This window comes from Psittacula echo (genome assembly GCF_963264785.1).
Source record: "Psittacula echo genome assembly, chromosome: Z".
Taxonomy (NCBI): domain Eukaryota; kingdom Metazoa; phylum Chordata; class Aves; order Psittaciformes; family Psittacidae; genus Psittacula; species Psittacula echo.
In genome coordinates, this window is record NC_137742.1 from 66,105,595 (window position 1) to 66,133,122 (window position 27,528).

A 27,528-nucleotide genomic window follows, 5' to 3' on the forward strand; every position below is an offset into this window, starting at 1 on the left:
ACTAAAGCTAGACTGCTAGTTATTTTGTATTTTTGCAATAAAACAATAGCCTCCACTGTAACATGCTTACAGTCTGAATTTTATTTTCTGATCCTTGGAGGGCCAGCACAAAATATTCTCTCTGAGAAATGAACATTTAAGCGATACAGTTGAAAAACTGAAAAAAGTTTAGCACTGTCTTCTTGAGACTCAACAGAGTGCCCTAATCTTCTCCTAGTATGTCATGCTGTTCAGCCCCAAAGCATCTTAGTAGCCTTTTGATAAATTTGTTACATTTTATTAATATCTCTTCTGTAGTGGGAGAATCAAGACTCAGAGAATTTGATATACCACCTCCCAAGTGCTGAGTAAAGGGGCCTAATAACTTCTTCAGCCTGCAGACTGGGAACATTTCCTCTGTCTGTCCCTTTGGAGATCGGACATTAATATCCCATTAAGGGATTTGTTTTCAATTTCTCTTGAGGCAGTGAAATTATGTTTAACTATCAACATAAATGACTTACACATTAAAGACTGTGTCAAAAACACCAGTTCTGTCAATAACTGAAAATAAAGCATATTGATTATACTCATTGATTATATTCAAACTCACATGTATTTCGGCAGCTTCTGTTTGTGCAGAACCATCTTCTTTCATGTCCTTTAGGAGTTTACACTCTCTGAGACTAGAATTTAGATTTACATGGTTCAGCTGATCACTAGGGGTAGGATGTATGTGATGTTATCTGTCTGCTATTTAAAAATATAACCGAGTATTAATGTAAACTCATCCTTGTGATAAACTACTGGTTGGTATCCTTAACAAGAGAGATGGTGTTTATTAGTACGTCCTGATTTAATTTGTTTCAGGATCATGTAAAACCAAAAGGCACACCAAAACCACACAGAAACCCTCTTTTCCTACTGAAATGGCCACTAGATGCAGTTTTCAAGCTTTGAAGTCCCTGGAATAGTCTGGCCCATGGCCCATGAAACTGAATTAAGAAGATGGAGCTGCATGCTGGCTAACAAGAACTTCCCCAAGACCTTTTTGTGTCAGAGAGAGAGAAGTTTCTTGAAATATTGTACTCTTCATGGAAAGAAATGTCAAGAATAAGAATGCGAAGAAAACCTGTAATGCTTTGCCAAGTGCCAGGGAAGCCCATACTAGTGTCTCTAGCATCTTGCCTTCAGAGCAGGTTTCACCACCTAACGTGTCAGATCTTCCCAGAATTTTGCCCAAAGTAGTGCATCCAGAAGCTGGACCCCAGAGCAGGAGACCAGCCACTGCAATAGTATCAAAGAGATTCTTCAGACATGTCTCAGATGCCACTGAATCGGCCCATCATCCCACCAAGAAGACCTTGCTTCAAGATATGCTATATCTGTGGCAGACAATTTGGATCACAGTCTATATCTATACATGAACCCCAGTGCCTAGAGAAGTGGAGTACTGAAAACAATCAGCTACCAAGTCATCTCAGAAGACCTGAGCCCAAGAAACCTGAGGTCCTTACTGGTGGTTCCTATACACTTGCAGCTGAAAATCAGGCAGCCTATCAGACTGCTCAAGCCCAGCTCCTGCCCTGTAGAAACTGTGGCCGAACCTTCTTTCCTGACTGTCTCATGGTGCACGAAAAGTGTTGCAGAGGACGTAGCAGCACTGTGGGGCAATCAAGCACTAGCCCCACTAAATCTGGTAAAGGCCCAGGCTTTGGGTCTGGCACAAGAAGTGATCCATCTAAGACCTGTCAAAGAAAGAGTGGGGCTGCACCACCCGTATCAGACAAGGTAAATTGCTAAGCGTGTGCTGTATGAAAGGGTATGGATCCATTTGGATGCTAAGCACTCAGGGACTGGGTTCATAAAACTTAAAATCAGTTTCCTTCAGAAGGATCTTTTGGCTCCAAGACAAATGTATCTATGCTGAACAGTATGTAAGGGGAAGGAGAATACTGTTTGTGCAAGGGAAACTGCTTATTCCAATTTTTTTTTATTTTCCTACTGAAAGGGGGAAGTTGGGTTCCCATACTCTGTGGTCCTGTAAGAATTATGTCCCCAAAAGGGACCATTATGTGCTATGGTTCCCTAGTAGATTCTATTGGGCAGGTCAGGCAAGCTTTGAATTTTATGTTTCAGCAGGTATTAAGTATTTTTATTTAGCTAACATGAAATACAATGTTTCATTATCCTGTAAGCTCTCCAGTGATTTTCATTTTTTACCATTATTCTTAGCCTTGGCGTGGAACATGATTTTACTGAGTACTGCATGTTCAAAAGCAACAACTCGGGGTATAACAACAAAATAAATAAGACTGCACATTTCTTTCCACTGAATTTGATTCAAGATCCAAGAATAAAGAAGCTGATTCACATTATCCAAAAGCTACACAAAGTTTTGGAAAATGGCATATTTTTTTTCCTGCACTTGTTTCTACACAGGCTGTCTTTTGGCCAGTAGTTTTGTAAGGTAGATGTTTAAATTTAGTCCCAGTGTCTAAAATAAAAGGCTTTTTTTTTTTTGTTTTCAGTGGAGGTTGGACTTCTGATTGCCTACACTGCTTTTGAAGATAGGATTTAGCTTTCTCAGTCACCAAAGGAGAGCAATGCTATGCAGAGCATTTATGAAAATATTTTAAAAGTCAAAGCATGCTGTATTTTCCATCTATTGAATGAAATGGAGATAATAGTGTTACCGTAACAAACATGAGAATGAAGACAACATGGGTCATTTTTATATTTTGCTGTTTGAGGCCACTAACTCATAATTATTCGCAGGTTAGGTCCACTCCTCAGATCTTTTATCAGCAGATTTCAAATCGCCCACTGACAGTTCGAAGTGCTGCACAGGTGCATTAGGGAAGATGTGATACGCTATATTGTACCATTTACCAAAGAACTGGCATTCCTGTAAAAGGTGATTGTTCAATGAAAGGCACAGGTGTGAAACAGAGAGTTTTATCCATCATACATAATTCTGTACGTTTAAATGAAAAAAGGTGTGTGAGGGAGAGGGGAAGTGTCCATAGTTATAATACCAAAAAAACCCAACCAAAACAAAAAATCAGAACAACACAAAACAACCAAGTTTAGAGTGTGGTTTGGCTTTGAGAGTGACCCTGCAAAAATGTTGCTCTCTTGCACAGTATCTTCTTCCTGTGTGGATTCAGTCACATCTGTTGACTTGTTGAAAAACATTATTATTACCACTTTTTACTTCCATGAGCTCTGCAGAAATGTATTCAAATCTATTCCTCCTTCTGTGTGAACAACATGTTTCCTCATTTACTTGCAAGCAGTCACAGTTCATCAGTTGCAGCAGAAGCAATAAGGCTGTACAGCTTGCAATTTGTAATTGACTCTGAAGGACTTTATTATTAACAATAACTTTCAGGAAGGGATGATTTTGCCTCTCTGAGGTCCTTCATTTTTATTAGTTTTGTAGCTGTCCTTTTGAACAGAGGTACAAAAGGCAGAGACAGGAATGGAGAGAGTGAAAGAAAAATCCTATGAGCCGAGCAGCTGCTCTGTTCTGGCAACCTGCTTCTAAGAAGTGGTCAAAAGAAGCCTCTTTTCCATAGGTGTGTGTGAGGGTCACCACTCCCAGTTAAAAGCTTTGAAAGGTCTGCACTGAAGTATGTTGAAAAGCAGTAAGCTAAAGGAAGGCCTGCAAGTTTGTTATGAACTGGGACAAGGTTTGAGTCTTCTCTACAGTCTTCTTCATCTTTTTCCAGCATATGGTTTTAATTTTGTTCACCTTACGAACTATTCAGCTGCTTATTAATTCTGTTAAAGAATACCAGTAATGGAGTGAAATGGCAACCTGCTTTGATCCTGGCAGGAAAGCATTTGGGGCTTTAAAAGTTTGAAAGTCCCGATTCAGCAAAATGCCAGAGGGAAGGAATAACTAAAAAAAAAAAAACAAACCCCAACCATTATATAAGTCAAATTACCTCATGCAATGAAAGATGTCCTAAATTAAAAAGCTGGGGTTTCCTCATTTGAAAAATAAAGATCTGACTGATTTGGTGCTATATCATGTGAAGGGCATTTTAACTTTACAACTGCAAACCCTTTTGTCTGCACGCATCTGTCCTGGAGCTCTCTCTCCCTTAGCCAGTGCAGGATCAGCTAGACCAGTATCATTACTGACTAACACTTAGTTCACCATAAAATACCTTTACACCTGGAGACTCAACAGCTGCCATAAGCCATCTCTTCCGCTAACTGTCCTTCCCTTCAGAATCCATGAACACATCTGGTTAATCATGTCTTTCCGTGTAAAACAGTCTATGTTCAAGAGACAGGGGTCACCTCAGTTCAGAAATTCTGTTTGGTTTGTGCTGCGATATCCCAGACAATGGAAGTGATGTCTGGAAATATAGAAACTCAGAACTGCACTAGAGCAGTTCTTTCACAGACCAAAATGTCTGCTACATATAAGTGAGTATTAATAACTTGATGTGGGTATATACACTACAGGTTTTTTTGACAGCAGATAATGCTGCTCCTAAAAGCCTATCAGACGTGTCACTAGCATCTGATGCTGCCACCTGCTGTTTTCTTCTTATCAAGTTAACTATCTAAAAATACTATTTCAGGGGCATATATCCTTTACTGTATTATAATGCATTTTAACACAACGTAAGTTCTGAAAACTTGTATAGCGAAAGAATATTGATGTTGCACCTTGCTCTAGCATAAAGTCATCTACTTACTTGGTAAAATGAAAACTCCTTCAGAGACTCTGCAAATGTAATGAAGCTGGGAACTCAGTGATAAACTGTCTGCCTCTGTTGCAAACAGTTTCTAAGTTTTGAACATCTTAGAAGAACACAAATACATTTGCAAATGTAGAAAACTGGATGAGAATGGACAGCGAATGGATGGTTTGAGTGAAACTCACTGAGTATTGCCACTGGGAACGATTGTGCTTCCTACTTTTGTGCCTTTACACAAAATGCCATGCTCATTATACTAATGTATTTCTCCGAAAAGACATCAGATCAGGGGTAAAATGCGATATTCTATTGCTTCCAGCGGAATAAAATCTTTAATTGTTTCATCATCTGGCAGAATTACTTTGTTGTTCAGGGAAATTTCATATGCAGGTGTATAACCTGTGCTAATGTTAATCTGCTGTTGTGTCAGGGCAGTGGCTAACAGCACTTCAGAGAGCTGTGAAATGCACCTTTGAATGGTTGTGAGAGCCTGCTACAGCTTGTCCCTGTCCCTTATGTAAAATACCTCTTACTTTCCAGAGAGAAATGTATGGGAAAGGCTGCTTTCATGCAACACAATGCTGTTGCTAAGTGCGTGCACCAGTCTTTTCCTGAGCCTCTGCTCCTTGGGCAATTCAGGCCTACAATGAGAGCTCTGGCTTAGAGCAGGAAGCTTCCCCTCCTCCCATTCAAATACATGCATAATTAACCAAATAAGGAAGGTGTGGGGGGTGCACGGTCCCGGATGATAAGTATTTATGAGGAGGTTTTGGGAGTCAGTTTTTTTGGGTGTACTTAAGAAGAAATTAAAAGCTTTGTGCAGTATGGGAGGATTTGACCTCACATAACACCATAACGGCAGCCTGGGGCTAACCTCAAGTAATGTCAGGTCTATTGCAAATACATAGTGGTGTAGCCCTCTGAGCTAAATAACTTCATTCATGGTCACACAGACATATTTAGAAGTCTTGGAGAAAAAAGAAAATACTGAGACACCAGAGGAAAGTCTAACTGCACAGTCAGGTATTTGTAGGTATTTTTATAATAACACATATCCTCAGGAACAGACCTTCCCTACAACCCTTTTTGAAAGTGAAAAACAAAGCAGTGAGCAGACAGCCTAGCTACTAGCCTGTGAGTAGTTTGGGTTGGAAAGTTGTGGTGATTCCAAAAATAGTTTAGTTTCAAACTGCAGGCCTCCAGATGTGACATTTGGGATAGGCACACTCTGAAGAGAAAAAGAAATGAAGGATAAATATTATCAGCTGTAGAAATTCCAAAAATAAAGCTTATCATACCTTAGATTCCACAGTGAAGCAACAACAGAGCTGTTACTACCAGCTGTAAGGATATTCTCCTTCAAGTTTTATTTTTCAGCTTTTTAACATATGTGTATTTGCACAGAAGGATTTCTGTACATAATTGGACTTGTGGTGATGGTTCAAACTCACTGCATTTCTGGGGGAAAAAAAAAAAGTCCATCCTTAAAGTGATCTGATCGGTTTTAGTTAATTCTGGTCTCTGCTATTGTTTCTGTACAGCTTTTAATTGTAGAAGTTACAAAATAGACATTTCTACTTGAACAGATTTCTTAAACATTAGTTTGAACAAATAGGATTTAGTTATGAATCAATCCCAATGGGTAACTTTGGAACCAGAATCCTGTATTTAAATGCAGGCCTGGTTTTACTCATTTGCAACACAAAAGCCACCTATAAACACCCTGTCACACCGTGGAGGGTTCACAGCACTGCTCATTCAGTCTTTGGGTTCTCAGGTAAGACTGCCAGAACGACCATCTCAAAACTGTGGAAATGTATCCAGATTTCCCTGGATGGAGATCACTAACTCTTGCCTTGCTGACCTGTGGCAGTTGTTCAATAGCAAACCATCACAGTAACTTTAGAATAAGTGTAATGGATTTGAATGAGGCAGTCAGAGACAAAAGGCTATCTTCGTTCACTAGGGAAATATAGCTAAGATGAAAAACTATTTGATTTTTACAAAGATATTTCTATTTATCTGTTAAATTTATTGAGAGTATTTATTTTTTAAGTGATTTCTCAGCTGTCTAATATCAGGACTTAAGTCCCCTTGAAACTATACATTTGTTTTAATTATGCTGCTCCATATGTTGGCAAGTGCAGTGCAGGCTAAATAAGCATGATTTTCATTCGTACTAGGATCCCGTTTCCCTATACTGGTAGTATGTAAAGAGTATCTACAAAGTGAATGTAAATCAAGTTGCTCTTTCCTCATTTTCAGCCAATAAATAATCTATTTCACTTTACGGCAGGAACCTGGCTAAGGAAAACTAATGTGTTTCCAGTGTTTTCACACCTAGCATTTTTTTAGAAAACCATTTTCAAAATGCTATAAGCATACCCATGATAATCATGCATACTGAAAGAAGCCTTCTGACCTCAAGGGTTTAGACTGTAGTATCCTTATCTAAGGCTCTCTGGAGCCTACAAAAAAACATTCACTATGTACAAAAGACTCTGTATCTGGACTGAGAGTTTTATCTCCGTATCAGACAAGATCTAGCTCAAGAGCTGAAGTAAGGAAGTAGATGAAAATTGATAATGAAAAATTAGAGGGCATTCTTAAAACAGCTGTTGCTATATTCAGCTATGGACAGGAAGAGAAGGTTATGTATATATATAAAAAACTTTGTTACCAAACATAGCTAAGGAAAAAGTTAAGAGGACGAAAATGTCTTTGGAAAAAACATCTTTAGATAAGTTATATTTCAAGTCACTGTGAGAACTTTCCAGATGAAGTCCAACTTTTCCCAGCAAAAACACATTTTGTAGAGTAGTATTTCTTCATGTAATTGAGTTTACATATGTGATACAGGAAAGAAAGCTTATGCAGATCATTCACTAATGACATTTTCAGACTCTAGCATAAATGTGAGGAAAGCTGCCCACAATTTCTTGAATACACTGATGAATACACAGAAAGAATCATAAATACTAGAAACAGGTTATGCTTTGTCTTACACAGGAGCAGATGAGAAAATTAAATCCCCACCTCCCTTGTTTGAGTGAGAAAGGCTTCCTGTGTTTGGTCTGGAATGGTGATCCCTCTGCCTTTTGGAGGGCAGCCTATAGCACAACTCTTATTGGTATTCTGCAGTCAGTAGAGCAAGCAGTACTAGCAGTTGTGAGACCCATCAGCATGCCTCAAAGTGCTGTCCCTGCAGTACATTTTTACACTATTCTGGAGTAGGGCTCATACTGACAGCATGCCTAGCCCAGGACACGCCTAACAACACAGTCAAACCCATTATCTGCAATACCACAGTAATTACATATTTTTCCAGCTTAGAATATGCATGTGTGGGGTTTCTGGTTGAGGGATTTTTTTCTTCCACTAAGATGTTTTTCTCTGCAAACAAAAGCAGATCTTTAGCGCAGAAACAATGACCTGCAGACTTCCAGTTTTGTCTCCGCTGCAGTCGCTGGCAAAATTCACATTGAGGCCTTCAAGGTAAACAAACAACAGTTCCTATTTTGCCCCCACAATCCTGAAAAATCCTGGATTGGTTTTAATCCTTCCAGACCAAGAATTCCACCATCTTGCTGATCTGTGGCAGAAGTAACACAAGGTTAGGGACCTTGTACTTGAGAGCGACTCACAAGCTTGAGACAGCTACCTTCACTGTCTGGCTGAAGAGAGATCCTAAAGCTGGACACAGAGCTTTAACTATGTTCTGCCTGGAGATGGGGTCTTTCTGCTACTGTGCTAGACATCAGCAGTTCAGCTCAGGAAGCTTTTGTTGCTGCTTTCCATGATCCTTGTCTTTGGTAGGTAAAAAAAGGGCTTCAACATTTAAGGTGGACACAGGTGGACACTGTGCTGCAGCAACTTGATCATGCAGGATTTGTTTCTGCATGTGAAGGCTCAGCACTTCCATCAACTCGATGGTGTGAAAATAAAAGATCTAAAATTTACATAGCTAAGTATTAATTAGGTGACACAGAGAGATTGTCAGCCCCATATCTGCAGGAACCTACCTGTTCCAGGTGGCTAGTTAATGACAGTAACTCTTACAAGCTTCAAGACTGTATCTAGACAAAATGAAACTGATAAACTGATACAGTTATACTGATTTCACAGGTATAAATAGTTTCCTTAATCTATGTGATTGTTTCAATTCAAAGTTGTTCTGACTCAAAATTAATGTTGAAAACAGTATTTTTATTCTCACAATTATTATTTGCAGGCACAAGTGATAAGACAGCCACCAACACTGATTTGTTACATATGTGGCCGTGAGTATGGAACAAAATCTGTTAGTATCCATGAGCCACAATGCCTGAAAAAATGGCACCAGGAGAATGCCTTGCTGCCCAAGCACCTGAGAAGGCCAGAGCCCAAAAAGCCTGAAGTCACACCTGTGCAAGGTAAGCTATAGATCAAATAAGAAAATGGGAGGAAGAAAGTGGGAGGAATAAAAACAAAATAAACAAAATTTAAGCAGTAGTTTAAGCAGTAGTTTAAACTTCATGGTTTGCAAGTACTTCTATCTCCTGTTTATTCCAAAGAGAACGTAGATATAATGGCTTGTTTTAAGCTTTCTGTTGACCATCTTGTTCTCCTTTTGTGCTGCATCCATGAGAAATAAGAGTAGTTGTTGCCTTTGTGGAACATGCCTCCTGGGACAGCCCTCTTTATGTGTCAGTATGTTCTGGATCAAAACACGAAAGAATTATCAAACTTCTTCACAGCTACATCATTACCTTTTGACTAGTTCCAATACTGTAAACAGGCACTTTTTAAAATGGGAAAAAGCATCCAAGGATAAAGTACGGACTTGAAGCATACAGTCATTAAAATAAAATACCCTTCAACATAGCGATAGATAATTCATCCAGGTTTCACACTTACAGCATTGGTTAGAAAAAACAGCCTGACACTAGCACTTAACTGTGGTAAATAGTGAGTGGCCTCGAGTTCTGTGGTAAAATAGGAAATACAATACTAGATGCATGATGACTGGTAGAAAAAAGGTATTTTTAAAACGTATTAGACCTAGGACCTTAAGATCATTTAACGGGGTTGGAACTAGATGATCTTAAGGTCCTTTCCAGCCCTAACTATTCTATGGTTCTGTAAAATCCTCCCATATCATATACCGTCATTTCAATTTTTTATTAAAATATATTTATGGATGAAAATGCATTATCTTTTACAATGAACATCCAGAGGATTTATAAGCCTTAGAACAAGCCTTTCTTTGTGAGACTATTATAATGTTTGTATTACAAATACAGTGGGGAAAAAAAATATGTAGTAAAAACCAAATATTTTATTTCTGCCAAGTATGTGTGTTCGAGCTGTAGGTTCTCTTTTGAAAGTTGCCTAGATGTCACCTCTTCAGATCTATGAAAATTGATGATCCCTAGCACCCAACAGACCTGGGCTCCCATATGTATCTCAGGAGTATGTATTCAACATAGGAAAGCAAATATTACCTACACTTTGCCTGGAAGCTGCTCCAAGAACTGCCCAAATCCCACATAAAGTTATTTCATCATGTCAGCCTGGTGATTTCCCTGGCCCTGTCAGCTGATCTGAGCTACTTTGGGCCAAATTTGCATCACTTGCTCACAGGCAGTTAATTCACCCCCTTTTTTTTTTTTTTTTATTTCATATTCCCCATGATTTCCCGCAGCTTCCTCTAATGTCTGTAAAAGTAGGCAAATTCTCCTACAGCTCACTGTGAAAGAGTCATACACTAGATCAGTCTACAGCAGTACAAAGAAATATGTCCGCAGAAGACATACACAGAAAAGAGTAGGGCCACTGGGAATACTAGTCAGCTGTCCCAAATAATAATAATAATCATAGCTCAAATAATATCAAATCAGGACTTGGTTAACATATTCCAAGCAGAAGAGTTGAGTCTGCAGTAGAAGACAGATTCAAAATGCATTTTCATTGTATTTGCTCTTTTTGTTGTTAAGCTCTTCTTAATATTGCATGTTGTGTGGTAAAAAAGATGGAGAAAATGAGAGTTCAATCTGAAAAAGGAGGATGCAAAAGGACAAATCAGGTTATTTTGAAATACACTATTTTATTTTGAAGGACTGGAAGCAGAAAGACAACCACTCTTTGAGAGAACAATCCAGCAGAAGGCTCCCAGATATGAATCAGAATATTGTCTCATTTATGCAATGAGTCATATCAGGCGCCGCACATCTCCTACGAGGTGGTGTGTGCCCGTGGTTCCCCAGGGGACACTGACCTGCTTCCAGCGTCTGTTCTTAAATGCCTGCTGATGCAAGTCTGAGCAGTCTGTAGCTTGAGCTAAAATTTCTGTTCCCCCTGCAGTTGCCTCATGCTCCTGGCCTCAAGAAAATAATCTCAGTGTTGTTCTTTTTCCATAAGACTTACTTGCGATCATCTGGTAAATGCTATAACTGACCTTGAGACCACATACACGTACTGCATGTCTCACAGTCTCTCAACCTGGGGAGGAGGGATTACCCCTGTTGTTGAATGGAACAGGCAACGTTCAAAAAAAGCTTAGAAATATTAGCTGCTTACATAAAACTTTTTATAACTTTCATAAATCTTTTTCTGAAAACTCAAGTGTCACGGGAAGACAACCACTGCCCTGATTACACAGTGTTTTGTTTGTGGAATGCCTAACACATGCCTGCAAGGAGAAAGTCATCTCTCTTTCTCTTTTTTTTTATATTCCATAAACTTTCTGAAGTACAGAAAATACACATTCATTTCCTGCAAGCAAAGGGGATATTTGTCTCAGCCAAGAAAAGAAACACTATTTTGTTGGTCTTCTAACAAAAAGAACATTAGGAACAGGCATATTAAGAGATCTAAGGCTTATTGTGGTTATGTGAACCAATGGATATGAATCATATTAAAACTGTATGGGCCTTTAATGAAGAGGTCTATCATGTGCCAATGACAGAAACCATGGAATATTTTTAAATGCACAAATCCTTTCCTTTTAAAAATTGTCTGTTGCTAGCACTACTAAGACAAAACCATATTTTTTTTTTTTTGTTCTTTTTCCCTATTGTTATACCTTTTAAGAAGGGCAAAGCAAACGCATCTTCAAATTGAGCCATGTAGATTTTGTTCTGCATGTACTTCAAATGAATACTCCTAAGATCTAAATCCAGGTATTGAGCAACCTACCTGGCCTTTTTGGAAATCAGTTTGAAACAACACTGTGTGAAAGTCCATTTCAAGATGAAAGTAAACAAGACTTTTTTTAATACTCAAATAAAATATTGAAAATACATCTGATGTAAGTGAATGTTTGAAGAATCCTTCTGAGCTTTCCGAGCAGTCACTCTTCCCGCAGTGGAAAATAACTGAGGGTAAGACTGGGTTAGTGTTTTGGTGACAATAGATGCACTAGTGCAATGACCTCACTGGAAGTTGTGTCTTACAAGAACTGTAGGTATTGTCTGTAAAGGTTTTAGGCTTACCTAAGCTTAACCCCACTTACTGACAAAGCTTGCATAGACTTTAACAGAAAGAAAATTCGGCCCCTTGTTCAGAGCAGTACAAAGAGCATATTCTCAAGGACGATATGCTCCTGCCCATTGCTATAACACATGCTCATTAAACAGAACTTGAAGTAAAGCCAAAAGTGAAATTTGCTGATAATAGTGTGTATGCAAAGATGTTAATAATTAGCTGAGAATACATATCATAACACATAGCATGATCTATGTTTTCTCTGTACTCTCATACAACACAAAATTATTCAGTTTGAAGTTAATTGAATTCAACCCTTGAGACAAAAAGCAGAATCTTTTTTTATGCATTTTTTTTACTCTTTGCTTCTTTTCTTTCTTTCTTTTTCATTTGCTAAAGCAATATGGTTTAGTTAAACTGAAAGGCTCAGTCAACAGGTATTTCCTGAAAATATTTTCCATAAAGAGTTGAATGTGGGTCTCCAGAATGAAAGCTGATACTTTCTTTTTTCAATTTTCCAGCCAAAGGTTTCTACGATCTCAATTCTTTAAATGAGGCTGCCTGGATCAGCGCCCAGAACCAGCTCGTTCCATGTGATATTTGTGGGCGTACTTTTCTTCCAGACAGGCTGATTGTCCACCAGAAGTCCTGTAAACCAAAACCTGCAACATGAATTGGATGTAACACACATGCATACATATGCACGCATACTCACACGTGTGTGTGAGTGTGCATGAATACACACACACATGCACTCATACATTTCAGCCAAAACATGAGAGAAATAAAATCGAGCTGGAGAGCCATGGGCATCAAAACTGTAGTGTGTTATCAGATCACAACATCCAAAAGCCCCCAGAGTAAAATCAGCAGTTGCTACTGTGTAGTGTATGATCAAATATGGTGATTTTTTAGCAGTAGCAAAAATTCTTCTTCATTTCTGTTGTTCAAATAGCCTCACCTGGAATCCACAGTTTGAGAGGTTTGGCATAAGAATACTTGAAAGCAATATGGACTATTTTCTTTCCTCTCCTGATTCTGTGCTTTGTTAGGTGCAACAGAACCCCAGTGAAGAATCCTCCCAGGCTGTTTTCTGAATAGCTGTGCTGTCTTCATCTCTGCTGGTCAAATGTGGGATGTTCTTCAGCCCCACTCCTTTCACAGCCTTTCAGATTTAGTTATCTGGACCTTTGAAAGAAGTTGAGCATTCTTCATGCATTTCCTATTCTACATGGAGTTTTTTGTATTCAGCAGACAGGAAGAAATGAACCATAGCTTTTAGGCACCTTTTGCTGCAGAGATCCCAAAAACAGTGTCCCACTGGCATCCATCTAGTGGTTTTTCAACAGAACTGAGAGACTGGGAGAGATGGTATAATGTCAGGAGCTCCCTTGTCTGCAGGGATGTTTGTCTACATGTCTCTTGCTCATTGAGTATGTTTACCTACTGTTCCAGAAACTGAAGCTTCACACAACTTTTATGAAATGAGAGTTTTGATGAGGAGCAACTCCTTGAATCTTAGTGCAAGCAAAGCTAGAGTGATATTGATCAGAAAAATTAATTCTTTGAAAATTTTATTTCCCCTCTACCCAAGACCTATCTAGTTAGTGTAAGGACCTCTGCTGAAGTAATTACTAATCATAGAAAACAAATAGATCTTTTCAGTTTGTTGGTTTGGGGTTTTTGTGTGTGTCCTTGTCCATCTTTGACACAAAAGTGTTCACTAACTCCCACTGGGAGCTTAAACCCTTGGCGCACTCCAGTGTTCACATGCTTGTGGGACAGTGCAGCTCATAAAGGCCTTGACTGCTACAAGTAAAGCATTTCCATACAAAGGGATCAGACATGGGGTGGAAGCAGAGAATAGCTGTCTTTAGAAAATACCCTAAAAGCCTTTAGCAAATATCAAATGAATAGCAAATAGCATGAAACAAATAGCATAGCCAGCTGGACCAGAGCAGTGATCATCCTCCTGTACTAAGCACTGGTGAGGCTGCACCTTGAATCCTGTGTTCAGTTCTGCGTCCCTCACTACAAGAGTGACATTGAGGTGCTGGAGCAAGCCCAGAGAAGGGCTGCAAAGCTGGTGAAGGGTCTGGGGCAAAGCCTGATGAGGAACGGCTGAGGGACCTGGGGGGGTTTAGTCTGGAGATGAGAAGGGTCAGGGAGGACCTTATCGCTCTCTATAGCTGCCTGAAAGGAGGTTGTAAGTGAGGCGGCGGTTGGTCTCTTCTTCCAAGTAACAAATGATAGGACAAGAGGTAACAGCCTGAAGCTGCACCAGGGGAGGTTTAGATTGGATAATAGGAACAATTTTGTCACAGGGACGGTGGTCAGGCATTAGAACAGGCTGCCCAGAGCAGTGGTGTCATCACTGTTCCTGGAAGTGTTCAAAAACTGTAGATGAGGCCCTTAGTGACACGGTTTAGTGGTGGACTTGCCAGTCCTGGGGAAGTGATTGGACCTGGTGATCTTAAAGTCTTTTCCAACCTAGTTGATTCTATGATTCTATGTTTTTATGATTTATTTCTTGCTTAAGAATGATACTATGTGATTATCCTCAGTTCAATAATCTGATCATGCCAGAAATTTCGTAAGTCAGTGGAGCATGTCTTTGTCATGAACTTGGTAAAAGGAAACACACTTTTATGTTAAGCCAAAACAAGCATGGTGTGTCAGATGACAGGAATAAAATACCACCCTGCTCTCTGTGCCAAATGTGACCATAACAGAGTGCCATTAAGGGCAAAAAGGGTAGCTATTACACAAGAAAACAGCTGGGAAGGTGTTTGAATGTGCTGTTTTGAAAAATGCTATTATGTTACGTAGCAGTGCCAAAAAACATCGGTAAATAGGTTAAACACATGGAGGAAGTAATACTCACTTTAACAAGGTACAGAAGAGAGCACTATTTATTATTTTACTTACTCTGAAGTGTTTTATTAAGTAGTTAGTGAGGCTATTCGAAAGATATGTCAAAATCCAATACAAGCTGTTAACCAGCAATATAGGCTTCTTGATAGCACAAAAGAAACTGTAGCTCATATATGTTTTCACCTTCAGGCTTAAGGCCTAGAGCTAGCTGTTATGGATTGTGTGAAAAATATGACTTTTCTCAGAGCATTCACACTATTGCACTTACAAATCAGATGGATGTCTTTATACATGCTAAAATGAAATATGGATACCAGCAACTTTTCTTTTGCTAGCTATCAAGCTGTGTGATTTGTGGCATAAGTGAAATAAGAAGTAATATCATTGTTCTGTTATTAGAGGAACGCTCCTGGCTCCAGTCCTGGTGGGCTGTTGATTCAGACTGGGAGAGGTACCAGCATTCTTTGGTGAAAATAATTTCCAAAATAATCAATGGCACCTCAGCAGCCCTTTCATCTTCAGAATGAGAATTGTATTGTCTGAAGATACGTATCTTTAGGAGTCAAAGGTTCAGTTTCAGTTCCACAGTGCAAAGCTGTGTAAGCCCCACAGATCTATCCTTGTTAGTGTCTGCAGTGTAAGGAGAGTCACTGGCAGAGCTGGACCATCCCTCCTGCTTTTGGCTGGGAGGAGGCGTGTGGTCTGAGGAAAGAATAGGGACACTGGTTCTTGATTGCTGGACTGGCTCCTACAAGCTGGTGGAAGGCAACATCATACAGTGCAAGACCTCAGAGACTGTTGTAATCCGCATCAAGTACTGATCCACCCACTAGCTGCCTGGTAACTGAAGGATTATGAATGTCATGCAATCTCACCTTTGTGTCCCCTCTTCCTCTTCTTGGACCCCTCTTCATTTTGTCAGAGACAAAATGAAAACAAAGCAGGTTTTGGCTACATCTGCCTCACTCTATGATCAAGATTCATTACAGACTCACTTTAAGACCAAAAACATATTTGAAAGAAGCTAACTCTTTGCAGGGTCACTGCAGTCTTCGGCAATAAAAATTTAACCCTGCTTTTTTTGTGGAATTCAGAAGTCAGAGTTCCTGTGTCATTCTGAAAGTTGGACTTGGAGACCTGATGATTTTAGATCTGTCAGAAATTTCACACAGAATTGTTTTTTTCTGTTTCATTTTCAGCTCTACTCCAGTCTATTTTTTTTTTTTTCTGGGTTACTATCCCCAAAAATCAATAAAATCTTCCTGATGAGCTGAGCTGACTGTTATAAACAATTATAAAAGTACAGATATTAACCATACTTCTAATGTGCTGATTTGTCTTGGCCAGAAGTACCAAAGTGCCCAGAGTGTATGGGAGCTCTTGAAGCTGTAAGTCTGGTTTCCACATCAGCCTCTGAGGGAGTCAGATGAAGATCTGGATAATTAAGAGCTGCCTCTGTTTATAGGTCGTTGCTGCTGAGCTCTGAACTTAACAGGGGATTTGTTAAACGTTGAGACTTACCCCTAACAGGGTCAAGTGAACACTGGGCTATGGGGACTGATGGTGAGACCAGAGCATGCAGGACAGGGTACTCTGTCACAAGCTTTCCTGCTGAGCTCACCAGCCCTGGTGTTAGCTTGTGCCAGGATGACGATGAGTTTAGTGGCAATATCTGTTCAATGGGAGAAACACTGATAATGCCTTCAAGGTTTGCTGTCAACAGAGTTAAAATGAGATCTTATGAGCATTTTTCATTATTGCTTGGCATTTATCATTCTGACTTTTTTTGCAGAAGAGGAAAAGGAAATGAGAACTTGAGCTACTTTGCTTCGTTTCCATACTTTAGTGATTTGTCACTTAAACTCATCTCCTCTACTGTTGGCTCACAGTGATTTCCAGCTCAATCCCATGTTTCCTACTGGCACAACACATTTAAACAGCTGAAAAATGTTTTTGTGTACTTCAAAACCAACAACATTCCATCTAGTTTGCCACAAATGTGCTGATAGCAGCTGAAATTATTCCTGGATGAAATATTAAGTCAGAACATGGTTTGACAAACAATGTTCAATCAAAACAAAAGTTCTGATTTTTGACAAGACAAACCAAAGTTCAATCACATTAAATAAATGATCATCCACTTTCAGACCATAATTAAAAGTCCTGACCATAAAAAAAAAAATCAGCCAGCTGAACTTACGGGTTCCAATTAAAAAATTATACGTTTTAGAAAAGCAATCCTGATCATAGTAAATCTGGATGAGTTTAACTGCAGACTTCAAAAATTGGAAGTTTATTAGTAATGAAATAATTATTAATGAAATAATTATTATTAACGAAATAATTATTAATGAATTAATGAAAGAACCTACAACTGAAGATTAATAGTCTATGTAAGGTGATATAGTTCAGCAAGTTGAGAACATCACAGTCCATTAGTTAACATACAAACTTCAAAAGGTGCCACATCTTTAAGGGCAGTAGCAAAAAATGCCTAGCAGGCCTTAAAGAAACAGTTTCATGGACCCTTTGTCTTAAAGACTACCAGCACTTAGTAGACCATAGGCTGAAGAACAAAAAAATTTGTAAATGCAATGCCAGTTTCTACCTAAAAGATAGAAGAGAACCTACATAGACCTGTGAATTCTCTCTGCATGGCATAGACCTGGAAAATATGTAGCAGCATACAGAAAGTGTGTTTTCAGCACTGTCTCCTGACCACTGAAAATTGGTATGTTTAGGTTTTAGTTCAGGATTTGTAAACACAAAATTTGATTCTGTACTGACTGAAGCCAAGTCCTACACTACCCAATGGGTACAGGATGGTGCCAGAAAAGCTAAGGGATTGGGCAGATGTTGACACATATGTCTTAACTAAATTAGTTCCTGGAAGTTTTTATGATGGCACACAATTCATGGCCTGTGTTTGTTTAACAACAGAATTTAGTAATTGAGAATTAAGTTTGGTTTTATTACCCAGTTCAGGGAGCTGGTCCACACTCATAGAAGAAAGTCTAGCAAGGCTCTGGGCTGAATCAGTATTTTCTTTAGGGCTCCTGTCTGCCCAAGTGGTTAGTTCTGTTTCACTGTCAGTGGAATAGGGTTTCCTGAATTCTGTATTTCTGAACAGTGTCAACCAGAGAGGGTTCAAATGACTTTGCTGTATTTGGAGATATGCCACACTCAGCAGGACAGCAGGATCGTGTAAAAGTAGGACTCAACAGGGGCATGAGGTCCACTAGGAAACAGAACCTACACACCTGGAAAACCATTTAAGATGTTGCCTGAAGGACTATCTACATTCTTGCATGCTTTTACTTACCTGCTTCTCAGTCAATATCATAACTGACATACACAGAGTTCTATTGACTCCAGGGCACACAAGGATTAGGGACTTATCTTAAATCTATATTTCTTAGAAAACTCCCATTTGCAGTTCAATAAAAACGTTATAATCTGGGTAGGGCTGAGAAGAGAGCCATGATTGTAGAACTGGAAAATCTGCCTGACAAATGAGACTCCAGGGGGTCATACCATTTAGCTTTTCAAAAAAGAAGTGCCTCACTGATGGTGCACATACCCAGATTACAGAGCATCCTTTCCAGAAGAAAAGATTTAACAACTTCCATGGAAGGAACTGGTGCTAGACCAACTCAGAAATAGAAACTCAGAACTTTCAAACAGTGGAGCAATTTATTGAGAATTGCAGTGGATTGTCTATGGCAGATTTTTTGCCAACTTTTATGAACTTTAAAAGAAAATAAAATATATAGGTCTAAGACAAATAAATTTAGGCCAGCCTTGCATTACAATATAGAACATTAGACTAGAAGACTCTTCCAGATTATAATGAAATATAGTAATTGACATAAAATTTTCAGGACAAAGAGTGGTTTACGGAAGTCTAAGAAATATGACACAAGAAGCCAATGGTATTTCTCAATTAAGTAAATTAACACACAAAGGTAGCAATTAAAAAGTAGGTACTGAAAGATGTGTATCTTTTGAAAGTCTTTGCACCTTCAGTAGCCCCATCTAGGAATGTAGACCCTATCAAATATGTAAATAACAAGGAAGAAAACCCTTCTTCTAAAGACAAAAGCAATTGACCTGGGACAGGATTTGTACCTGGATTTGGAAGCTGAATCAGACAGCAAAGTCAGATTGGGATAAGAAATTCTTCAGAGCAGCAGTGGGAGAGATCTCTGAATGTAAAATTTTGATACAACCTCAAATGGAAGATCAGCTGCCAGTCCGGTCAGAAAGAAGATACGGATTTCAAAACAAGTGCTTTGCCCTCCGCACTTTCTCTGACAGCTTAAAGAGAGAAAGATTTGCCTAGTTTAGCTCATAGGACTTGTAAATCTAATTGGTTAGGAAACTGGCTCTTTCAGGTTAATTTCACACTTAATTTTTGTAGTACATCCAATTTAAAACAAGTTATACTTATTCCTGACTACTGGCTGTTTATATAGGGTTTAAAAGCTCTAAGGATATAAAAAGGGGCACCACTAGATGCATCTTGTGATAAAAGCAAAATACCTCCTTCTCCATTCTACTCTCTCTTTGCACAAGTGCTGTGTTTGTTAGTGTCTAGGAGACAGACAGGGTATTTCAGGAGCAAGATCAGAGCACAGACTATGGTGCCAGACCTTGATAGTGATACAGTCCACTGAGTAATGGGTAGTTTACTTATAAAAGAGAACCCCATGGGCCCCATGCAGCCCAGACTCAGGTAAGCACAATAAATGTTATTAAAAAGCCACCAGAGCCTTCCCTATAGTTGTCTCCCTCTTCGCATCCTCTTCTCCACAATTTAACCTCATTGATGCATTTGTACAGAGATGTCCTCTTCAAATACCTCTTGGAGAAGTTACACTTCTTGGTATATGCCATTAGGTTCAAAACACATGCAGTATGTAAGAAGCAAGAGTCAGAAACATAGATCACACTGGACCCTCCATCTTACAAAGTGGTAAACTGAATGCCCTCAAATAATATTGCAGAGACACGTAGAGGGTTTTTAATTCCTTCATATGTAATATTTACATTATATCTTCGGAAAGATGATTTTAAACAGAACACACGGCTTGAAAAACAGTCGTGGCTGTAAGAATAAAGAGGCTCAGTCTGTTCAGCTTATTAAAGGGAAGACAAGGAGGCTGTTTGATCTGTCATGCATGCCATATCTCGGCTCTGAATTTTTTTTTTTTTAAAAAAAACAAGTTTGAGGGCAGAAATGAACACTTGCAATCACAGAATTCCCGTTCTGCATACTTAACATTGGCGTGACCAGGATCCTGTGCATGCTTTGCAAACTCATATAGTTTAGGTAACATAACTGACTAAATACCACATTCCTCACTGATGTGGCACTAAAAATACTGAGTAAATTTCCAGAATATCTGGTTTAGCAGAACTTACCCTTTCAAAGAGAAAAGGGAGGGCACCTGGGCCAGCTTAACTCAGCTGTCCTGAAACAGTCAGTGGAAAGGATCTGTGGGTCCTCTAAAGTTTTCCATACATTATGATCAGTGAAACTAACCTGAATGCTGGAGAGACTAGCCCAAGACAGATGGTAAAAATGTGACTATGGTAGGAAGTGGTCTGGACAGGCAATCTCTTTTCAAGGGAGGTAAGAGGGCTTTCTACTTCACTCATGAGTCTGGTCAAAGGAGATAGATGCTTGCATGTGTCAAGAGATTCAGCTGTGTTTAAACAGAGAACTGTAAGCTGTCTACATGAGGAAGTGGGCTGTTGGCTTGTGCAAAGGTTTGTCACAAGTTAGGAAGGAGCTAAAGGTGGTCTGTACACTTGGTGATAAATAAGTAACAAGTATAATGTTAGGCAGCATGGTATTTCTGAGTGAAGAATGTAGGGAGCTCCTATTCAGTAGAGTTCACAAGGAAGGATATATATCACACAGTATCACAGTATCACAGTATGCTAGAGATTGGAAGGGACCTCAAAAGATCATCTAGTCCAATCCCCCTGCCGGAGCAGGAACACCTAGATAAGGTTACACAGGAATGTGTCCAGGCGGGTTTTGAATGTCTCCAGAGAAGGAGACTCCACAACCTCCCTGGGCAGCCTGTTCCAGTGTTCCGTCACCCTCACTGAGAAGAAGTTTCTTCTCAAATTTAAGTGGAACCTCTTGTGTTCCAGTTTATACCCATTACCCCTTGTCCTATCATCGTTTGCCATTGAGAAGAGCCTGGCTCCATCCTCATGACACTCCCCCTTTATATATTTATATACACTAATAAGGTCCCCCCGCAGTCTCCTCTTCTCCAAACTATAGAGACCCAGCTCCCTCAGCCTTTCCTCATAAGGGAGATGCTCCACTCCCTTAATCATCTTAGTTGCCCTGCGCTGGACTCTCTCCAGCAGGTCCCTGTCCTTCTTGAACTGAGGGGCCCAGAACTGGACACAATATTCCAGATGCGGTCTCACTAGGGCAGAGTAGAGGGGAAGGAGGACCTCTCTCGACCTACTGACCAGCCCCCTTCTAATACACCCCAGGATGCCATTGGCGTTCTTGGCCACAAGGGCACAGCGTTGGCTCATGGTCATCCTGCCGTCCACTAGGACCCCCAGGTCCCTCTCCCCTACACTGCTCTCTAACAGGTCGTTCCCCAACCTATACTGGAACCTGGGGTTGTTCCTGCCCAGATGCAGGACTCTACACTTTCCCTTGTTATGGATATATGGATATATATGGATATATATGTTATGGATGTCTTGAGGTTTCTTAGTAAAACTAAGAAAAAGTTTCTGGAGTCTTATCAGAGCTGTAGTTTGATTTCTTCCTGACTGTGATCCAACAGTCAAATGTTGGTAGACCCTGCTATTCTAAGGAAAACCTGTGTGCAGAGAAGGGGAGGTTGTTGCATATGTCCTCAGGTCCCCGGTCAGTGACACCAAGCCAGGAATGCTAGTGCTAACTTCCATGTTTGGGGTGCATACTGAACATCAGTGCATTCCAGGCAAGCCTAGGGGTTTCACAGCACTCCAAAAAGCTCAAGAAGAAGGACTGTCATCCTTAATAGCTGACACTTCTTTACAACACAGTTCCAGCAATCCAGCCTGAGGTGAAAGGAAAGATCAACTCATAGTTACCTGAAGCCAAAGTTTAACACAACACGGCCCTTATTCTGCTTTCTCTGCTTCTTGAGAGTTTCTTTTGTCCAGTTTATGGCCTCCATCTGTCTCTGCCATCCACCATTCGAGTCCTGCAGTTGTTTTCATACCCAAAAGCTTATTACAATACTTCTCTTCATAGATGGTTGTTTTGCTGATGACTTGGTTGGCTCATTTATGGGATAGACTTTCATATTTTCTTTCAAAATCTACTTTTTGTCATGCATTTTTATTAATTTAAATAAAACTGCACAGAAAATTCTGCACAATACAATTACACCGATACAGCTAATTATTTTAAAACAATCTGATGAAATAGCTATTCCTTGGCACTCAAAAGCTGCAGTACCAGGCACTGCAGACCATTTAGAGATATTTTTTAATTGTCAAAATCAGCATTTATGTATGTCAAAACTTCTTTCTCCTCAGTACTGAAAACTGTCATGAAAACACAGTTTAGTTGGCATTGGGAGTGGCAGTCTCCAATGCAAGAAAGATGTTTGTCATGAATGAAGAATGGAGCAAGAAAACGATGGCAATTGTTGAGAGCAAAGTTCCAGTACATACCCACTCTTTTCCACATTATGGTTATACAGATGTTTCTGATCAGTTCCACTTGGGCCAATGATGAGGTCTGGGACTTTTTGAGAGGAACAGCTGCAGCTGAAGCTGACCAACAATATGGCTAGGCTACAGTCTGCAGCATTGCATTCAGATGTCCAGATAATTTCAACTTAGTGAGATCTGACCTTGAAAGCAGTCTAACCATGATGGTTCAAATAGGTGAATATATTATGTTTGCAGGCAGATTTTGCAGCCTATACGACTTTCCTTGCTATTAAGGTCAAGTTCTGAACTGTGCCTGTCTCAACTCCTTTAAAAATAGCCAGGTATTTCCACTCATGTTGCATTTCTCAGTATGTACCACCTTAAGGCTAGAAGAAAATGCAATCTATAATCCCTTGAACAATGCCAAACCTGTATGTGGAACATTTTTTCAATTACATGTTTCCCCAGAAAAACTTATTTAAACATTTGTGAATCCTTTGACTTGGGGTGGGGTGGAAGAAACCATACACAAATGAAAGCTGAACATTTTTAGGACTGGATCTTTTGCTAGGTTTGGGAAGTTGTTTGTTTGTCCCTGTTCACTAGCGTTACGATAAAGGGAGCAAATTCAGTTTAGGATAAAAAAATAGAGGACCAAACCATTACTACAACATTGGTTTTGAGTTTCAAGTAAATATTTGTTACCTTCTTTTGGATTTCATCCAAAGAATTATCAGATTCAAAATTTCCTCAAATATATTGTCTCCTTAGGTTTAATTTCACTTGCTTCCTAAAAGATATTGTTGTGGAAGAAGGAATATTATTATTACAGAGCATATGATACTTTAATGGCAAAGTCTCATATGCAGCAGTTTCCTACTAGTTGTCTCTCTCATGATTTCTCTAAACCTAAAGAGAGGAAAGGTGTTCAGAAAGCACTTTGCTGCAAACTTGTAACGAATTTTGCCAATCACATCCACCAAGTTTGCTGCATAATCTTGTAGATCAGCTACATTGCATAAAAAAATGCTAAGTGATAATTGCATTGACACAGTTGATTGTTTTGAAAGTCTTATAATCTCACAATAGCACACACAGCACGCTACAATATTTGTATAACCACAGAAGTAAATATAATATTCACCACAAAGGAGATTATGTCAATTATTCTAGAAAAAAAAAAAATCAAGGACTTGTTGTTGCCTTGTCTTCACAGTATTAGGTATTGGATTGTAACAAGAACACTATTCACTACATCAAACATATTTTGTCCATTCTTGTGAATAGATACTTTCAAATGTGGTAAAAGTTGCCAAAAATACACCTTAAAAATGAATTTACTTACACTTTATCAAAAACCAATTTGAAAAAATAGTAAGTTTTGTGAGAGGAGTTGATGTTTGGGGAGTAGCCCAAGTATAAAATAGCGAGAAGTACTCTGCTGGAGCCATTAACACTGATTTGGTTTGGTTTTGTTATTTATTTTCTTTCCTGTAACTCTGTCTGCTTCTTCAGCTTTAAAGATTGACCATTCTATATCTGCAAGAGGCATTTGAAACAGAGCACACATTTATGACAAACCTTGATAAACTGATCTGCTTTGTCTGTGAATCGACAAAGCCCAGCAGGTGGCAATATAAGCACTTATCCTAATTTAAAAACATTAAATCTTGTTGTCCAATAACATTACTATGATTTAGCCGTTTATAGCTCTGACTTGCATGGAAAATAAGCCTCAACACTGGAGGTGATTTTATACACTAAAATAATGCAAAGTCCATGTGTGAGAATCTGGCACTTTTTCCATCTCTGAATCCTTCTTGTGTCTGGGATTTACCAAGTACTATCACATTCATCTCAGGTTGAACAGACTGTCTTGCAGTTGCTGAGAGCAGATTGCACCTAGAAACACACCTCAGATACTGTCCTGGGTTCAGCAGTAGCAGTCAGTTTTTCTCCTTTTTAGTAGCTGTTGCAGCACTGTGTTTTTGACTTTCAGCCTCGGAACAAAGCTGATAACACTGATGTTTAGACTGACCAAAGACTTTGTGAGTCTCATGCTCTGCCAGGGAGGAGGAGGGGCCGGGAGGAAGCAGGGACAGGACACCTGACCCAAACTAGCCAAAGAGGTATTCCATACCACAGCACGTCATGCCCGGGGATGTAACTGGGAGCTACCCGGAAGGGCACGTCCTCTTTTCGGTCGGGCTCTTTTCCGGCGAGCGGTATCATATTTTCTTCCCTTGTTATTTCTCTTATCATTATTATTATTGGTGTTAGCAGTAGTGATTTGTGTTATACCTGAGTTACTGGACTGTTCTTATCTCAACCCGTGGGAGTTACATTCTTTCGATTCTCCTCCCCATCCCTCTGGGGAGTGGGGGGGGGGAAGTAGACTGCGTGGTTCTAATTTACGGCCTGGGCTTAAACCACGACAGATACTTTCTTTATTTCTGTAAGTTAACAGGGTGAGCTCTGGTCAGAGACTTCTCCTGAAATGCTGTTATAAGCGGGTTTTACATATGATTCACATGAAGTAACTATTCTCATCTGGTTTAGGTTTCAAAAGGTTTGCTCTATCTGCAATTAATCAACTTCTTTCAAAAGCTCAGTATGACTTTGAGGTCAAGTCTCCTGATAGCTAACTGATTGCCAGTTACTTTTGTAATGAATGTATACTGTTTAAAGAAGAGTGGGATTGGAACAGTACATTTTACTTGTAAACAGACTCAAACAAAGAGCTCATGGAAAACAGCGTGTGCAGGTTGCAAAGAATATGTTTAAACTAGTTGTTTCTAGCTATAAACTGCTTTCATAAAGTGACCTGAATATCTGCCTATGCTTAGAGAAACATATTGAGAAAGTTAACCTAGTGGACATCAAGTTTTCTTCTGGTCTTCTGGGTACTGAAGTAACTGGAGAGTCCCCAGGGGGAAATTAAGAACCAGAAGTGCTGGAGAGCCTCTGCAAGGACTACTAAGAGATCTGACAGATTCTAATAACTGTAATACTTTGCACTCCCATTGCACCTTCCATTCAGAGCTCTTCAAGTGTTTTAAAACCACCCATTAGTTAAGGCTTACAGCCCTTGACAGGCAAGGTTCATTAACACAGTTTTAAAGCTGGGGAACTGATTGCTGGAGTGCAATATTACAAATCAGTCCTGTTTTTCTCTGCTTACCCTGACCTCCAAGAAATGGATCCTGCCTAAGCTGTTTGTAAGGAGCCTGAGGTTTGCCAGAAGCCTGGTCTTCTGAACTGTATCAGGCAATCTAGAAATCAAAATTTATATTTAATTTGCAAGACCAGTTCTAGAATAAGTCAGATTCGGATAGACGAATCTGTTTATGTGAAGTCTTCGGCATTTTCTGTAATGTTGAGGACAAACAGGTCTTTGAAAATGCAGTTGCAAACAGGGATTATAGAGAACATAACCGGTTGCTTCTGCTTACAGCAGCACACTTGCTTGAGAAATGTGTTGAGTAACCTGATCATTGACAGGTCCTTTATTCCTCAGTTACACTCACTTAATACCTGCTACTTAAATTCATGTCACGCATCTAGAGTGAAAGATATCTTCACCACAGACAAACCATGTATGAATGTGTATGAACGAGAGTCTAATTCACTCCAAACCTTCCTCCTGACTCGCAGATGCTCCTACATCTCAAGAAGGAATCCTTCAATAATTTCTCAACCCACCATGTGCCAGGAAAGCCAGGAGCTATCCTTACACTCTATGCAAACAATTCAGAGGATGCTAAATACATACATCTGACATGCTGCACAGCAATTTTCTTAACATTTGGCTTTTAGCTTTCTGGTACACTATTTGCTCTTTTGCCTCCTTGCAAATATTTTTTTTCCTTCTTGTTTTGTCCTTCCTTTAAAAAAAAAAAAAAAGAAAAAGAAAAAGAGGAAAAAACATGCTGTCTCAGGCCCAATACCAGTCCTAGTCACACATGGGATCCAGAGGAGATCACTGTCTGCCTTCTGGCCAGGCTATGCCAGGACAGGGCTCATGGTTTTTGAGTTAAGAGGTCTTCCCAAACGTATCATCAACCTGTGCAAGTTGTTTCTGACAACAGCTGAGGTCCTGTCAGTGATAGAGACGAAAACCATCTTGTTTCTAAGCCAGACTGTCTGACAGCCTCTCATGGGAACAGACCACAGTCTGACAAGCTGAAGTCTCCTGCCAGCACTGCGTTGTGGTGTTACTCGTGGTCTGTGACTCCCTGGCTTTGGGGCCTGGCCTTCAAATGTGGCCTCATGTGGAAGAAAGGCACCAGGATTCTGGCCCACCATCACCATCTGGGCTTGATGAAAACAGCTCAGAAGTGAGACCACCCAGTAAGAGCTGAGCATGGGTACCTCACTTTCCCTGGCTATCCAACGTTACGTAGCCCCTCAGCTCCCAGGTAGCAGCCCTGCACTGGTGACAATGCAGCTTGGCTAATGTGTGCTTCAACCTGGGGAAAAAGGAGGTGGGAGGAGAGTGGGAGAAGAAGCACATTTGGGGGGTGCTGGGTGGAGTATGGGAACTGTCAGCATCTCCTAGCGCTTTCCTACATCACTCCTCCCTGCTGAGCACCACCGACAGGCTGCACGGAGCAGCTTACTGGCTTAGTGGTAGCTTTCCATGCCCAGAACCACCACTGCTGTTTTGCTGCTTGGCTCCCTCCAGCCCCAAGTGATGCATATAGTGACAGCAATGATTTCTATTGTATGCAGGTCCCCCCAACAGCCCTTACAGGCATCCACAGCCTGCTGCAGACCTGGCATCAATCCCACATGCAAGAGA

The 27,528-nt window shown here is 39.9% G+C and overlaps 1 protein-coding gene across 1 annotated transcript; it reads left to right on the forward strand.

Annotated features, from left to right (window-relative positions):
• Nucleotides 1-1,073: 1,073 nt before the first annotated feature.
• LOC308232458 (zinc finger protein 474-like) lies at nucleotides 1,074-22,806 on the forward strand (the record flags this gene model as incomplete). Its single annotated transcript, XM_080638674.1, is given in 4 exon segments — nucleotides 1,074-1,279; nucleotides 1,281-1,770; nucleotides 8,932-9,112; nucleotides 22,775-22,806. Coding segments are annotated over 4 exon segments (909 nt in total).
• Nucleotides 22,807-27,528: the final 4,722 nt, after the last annotated feature.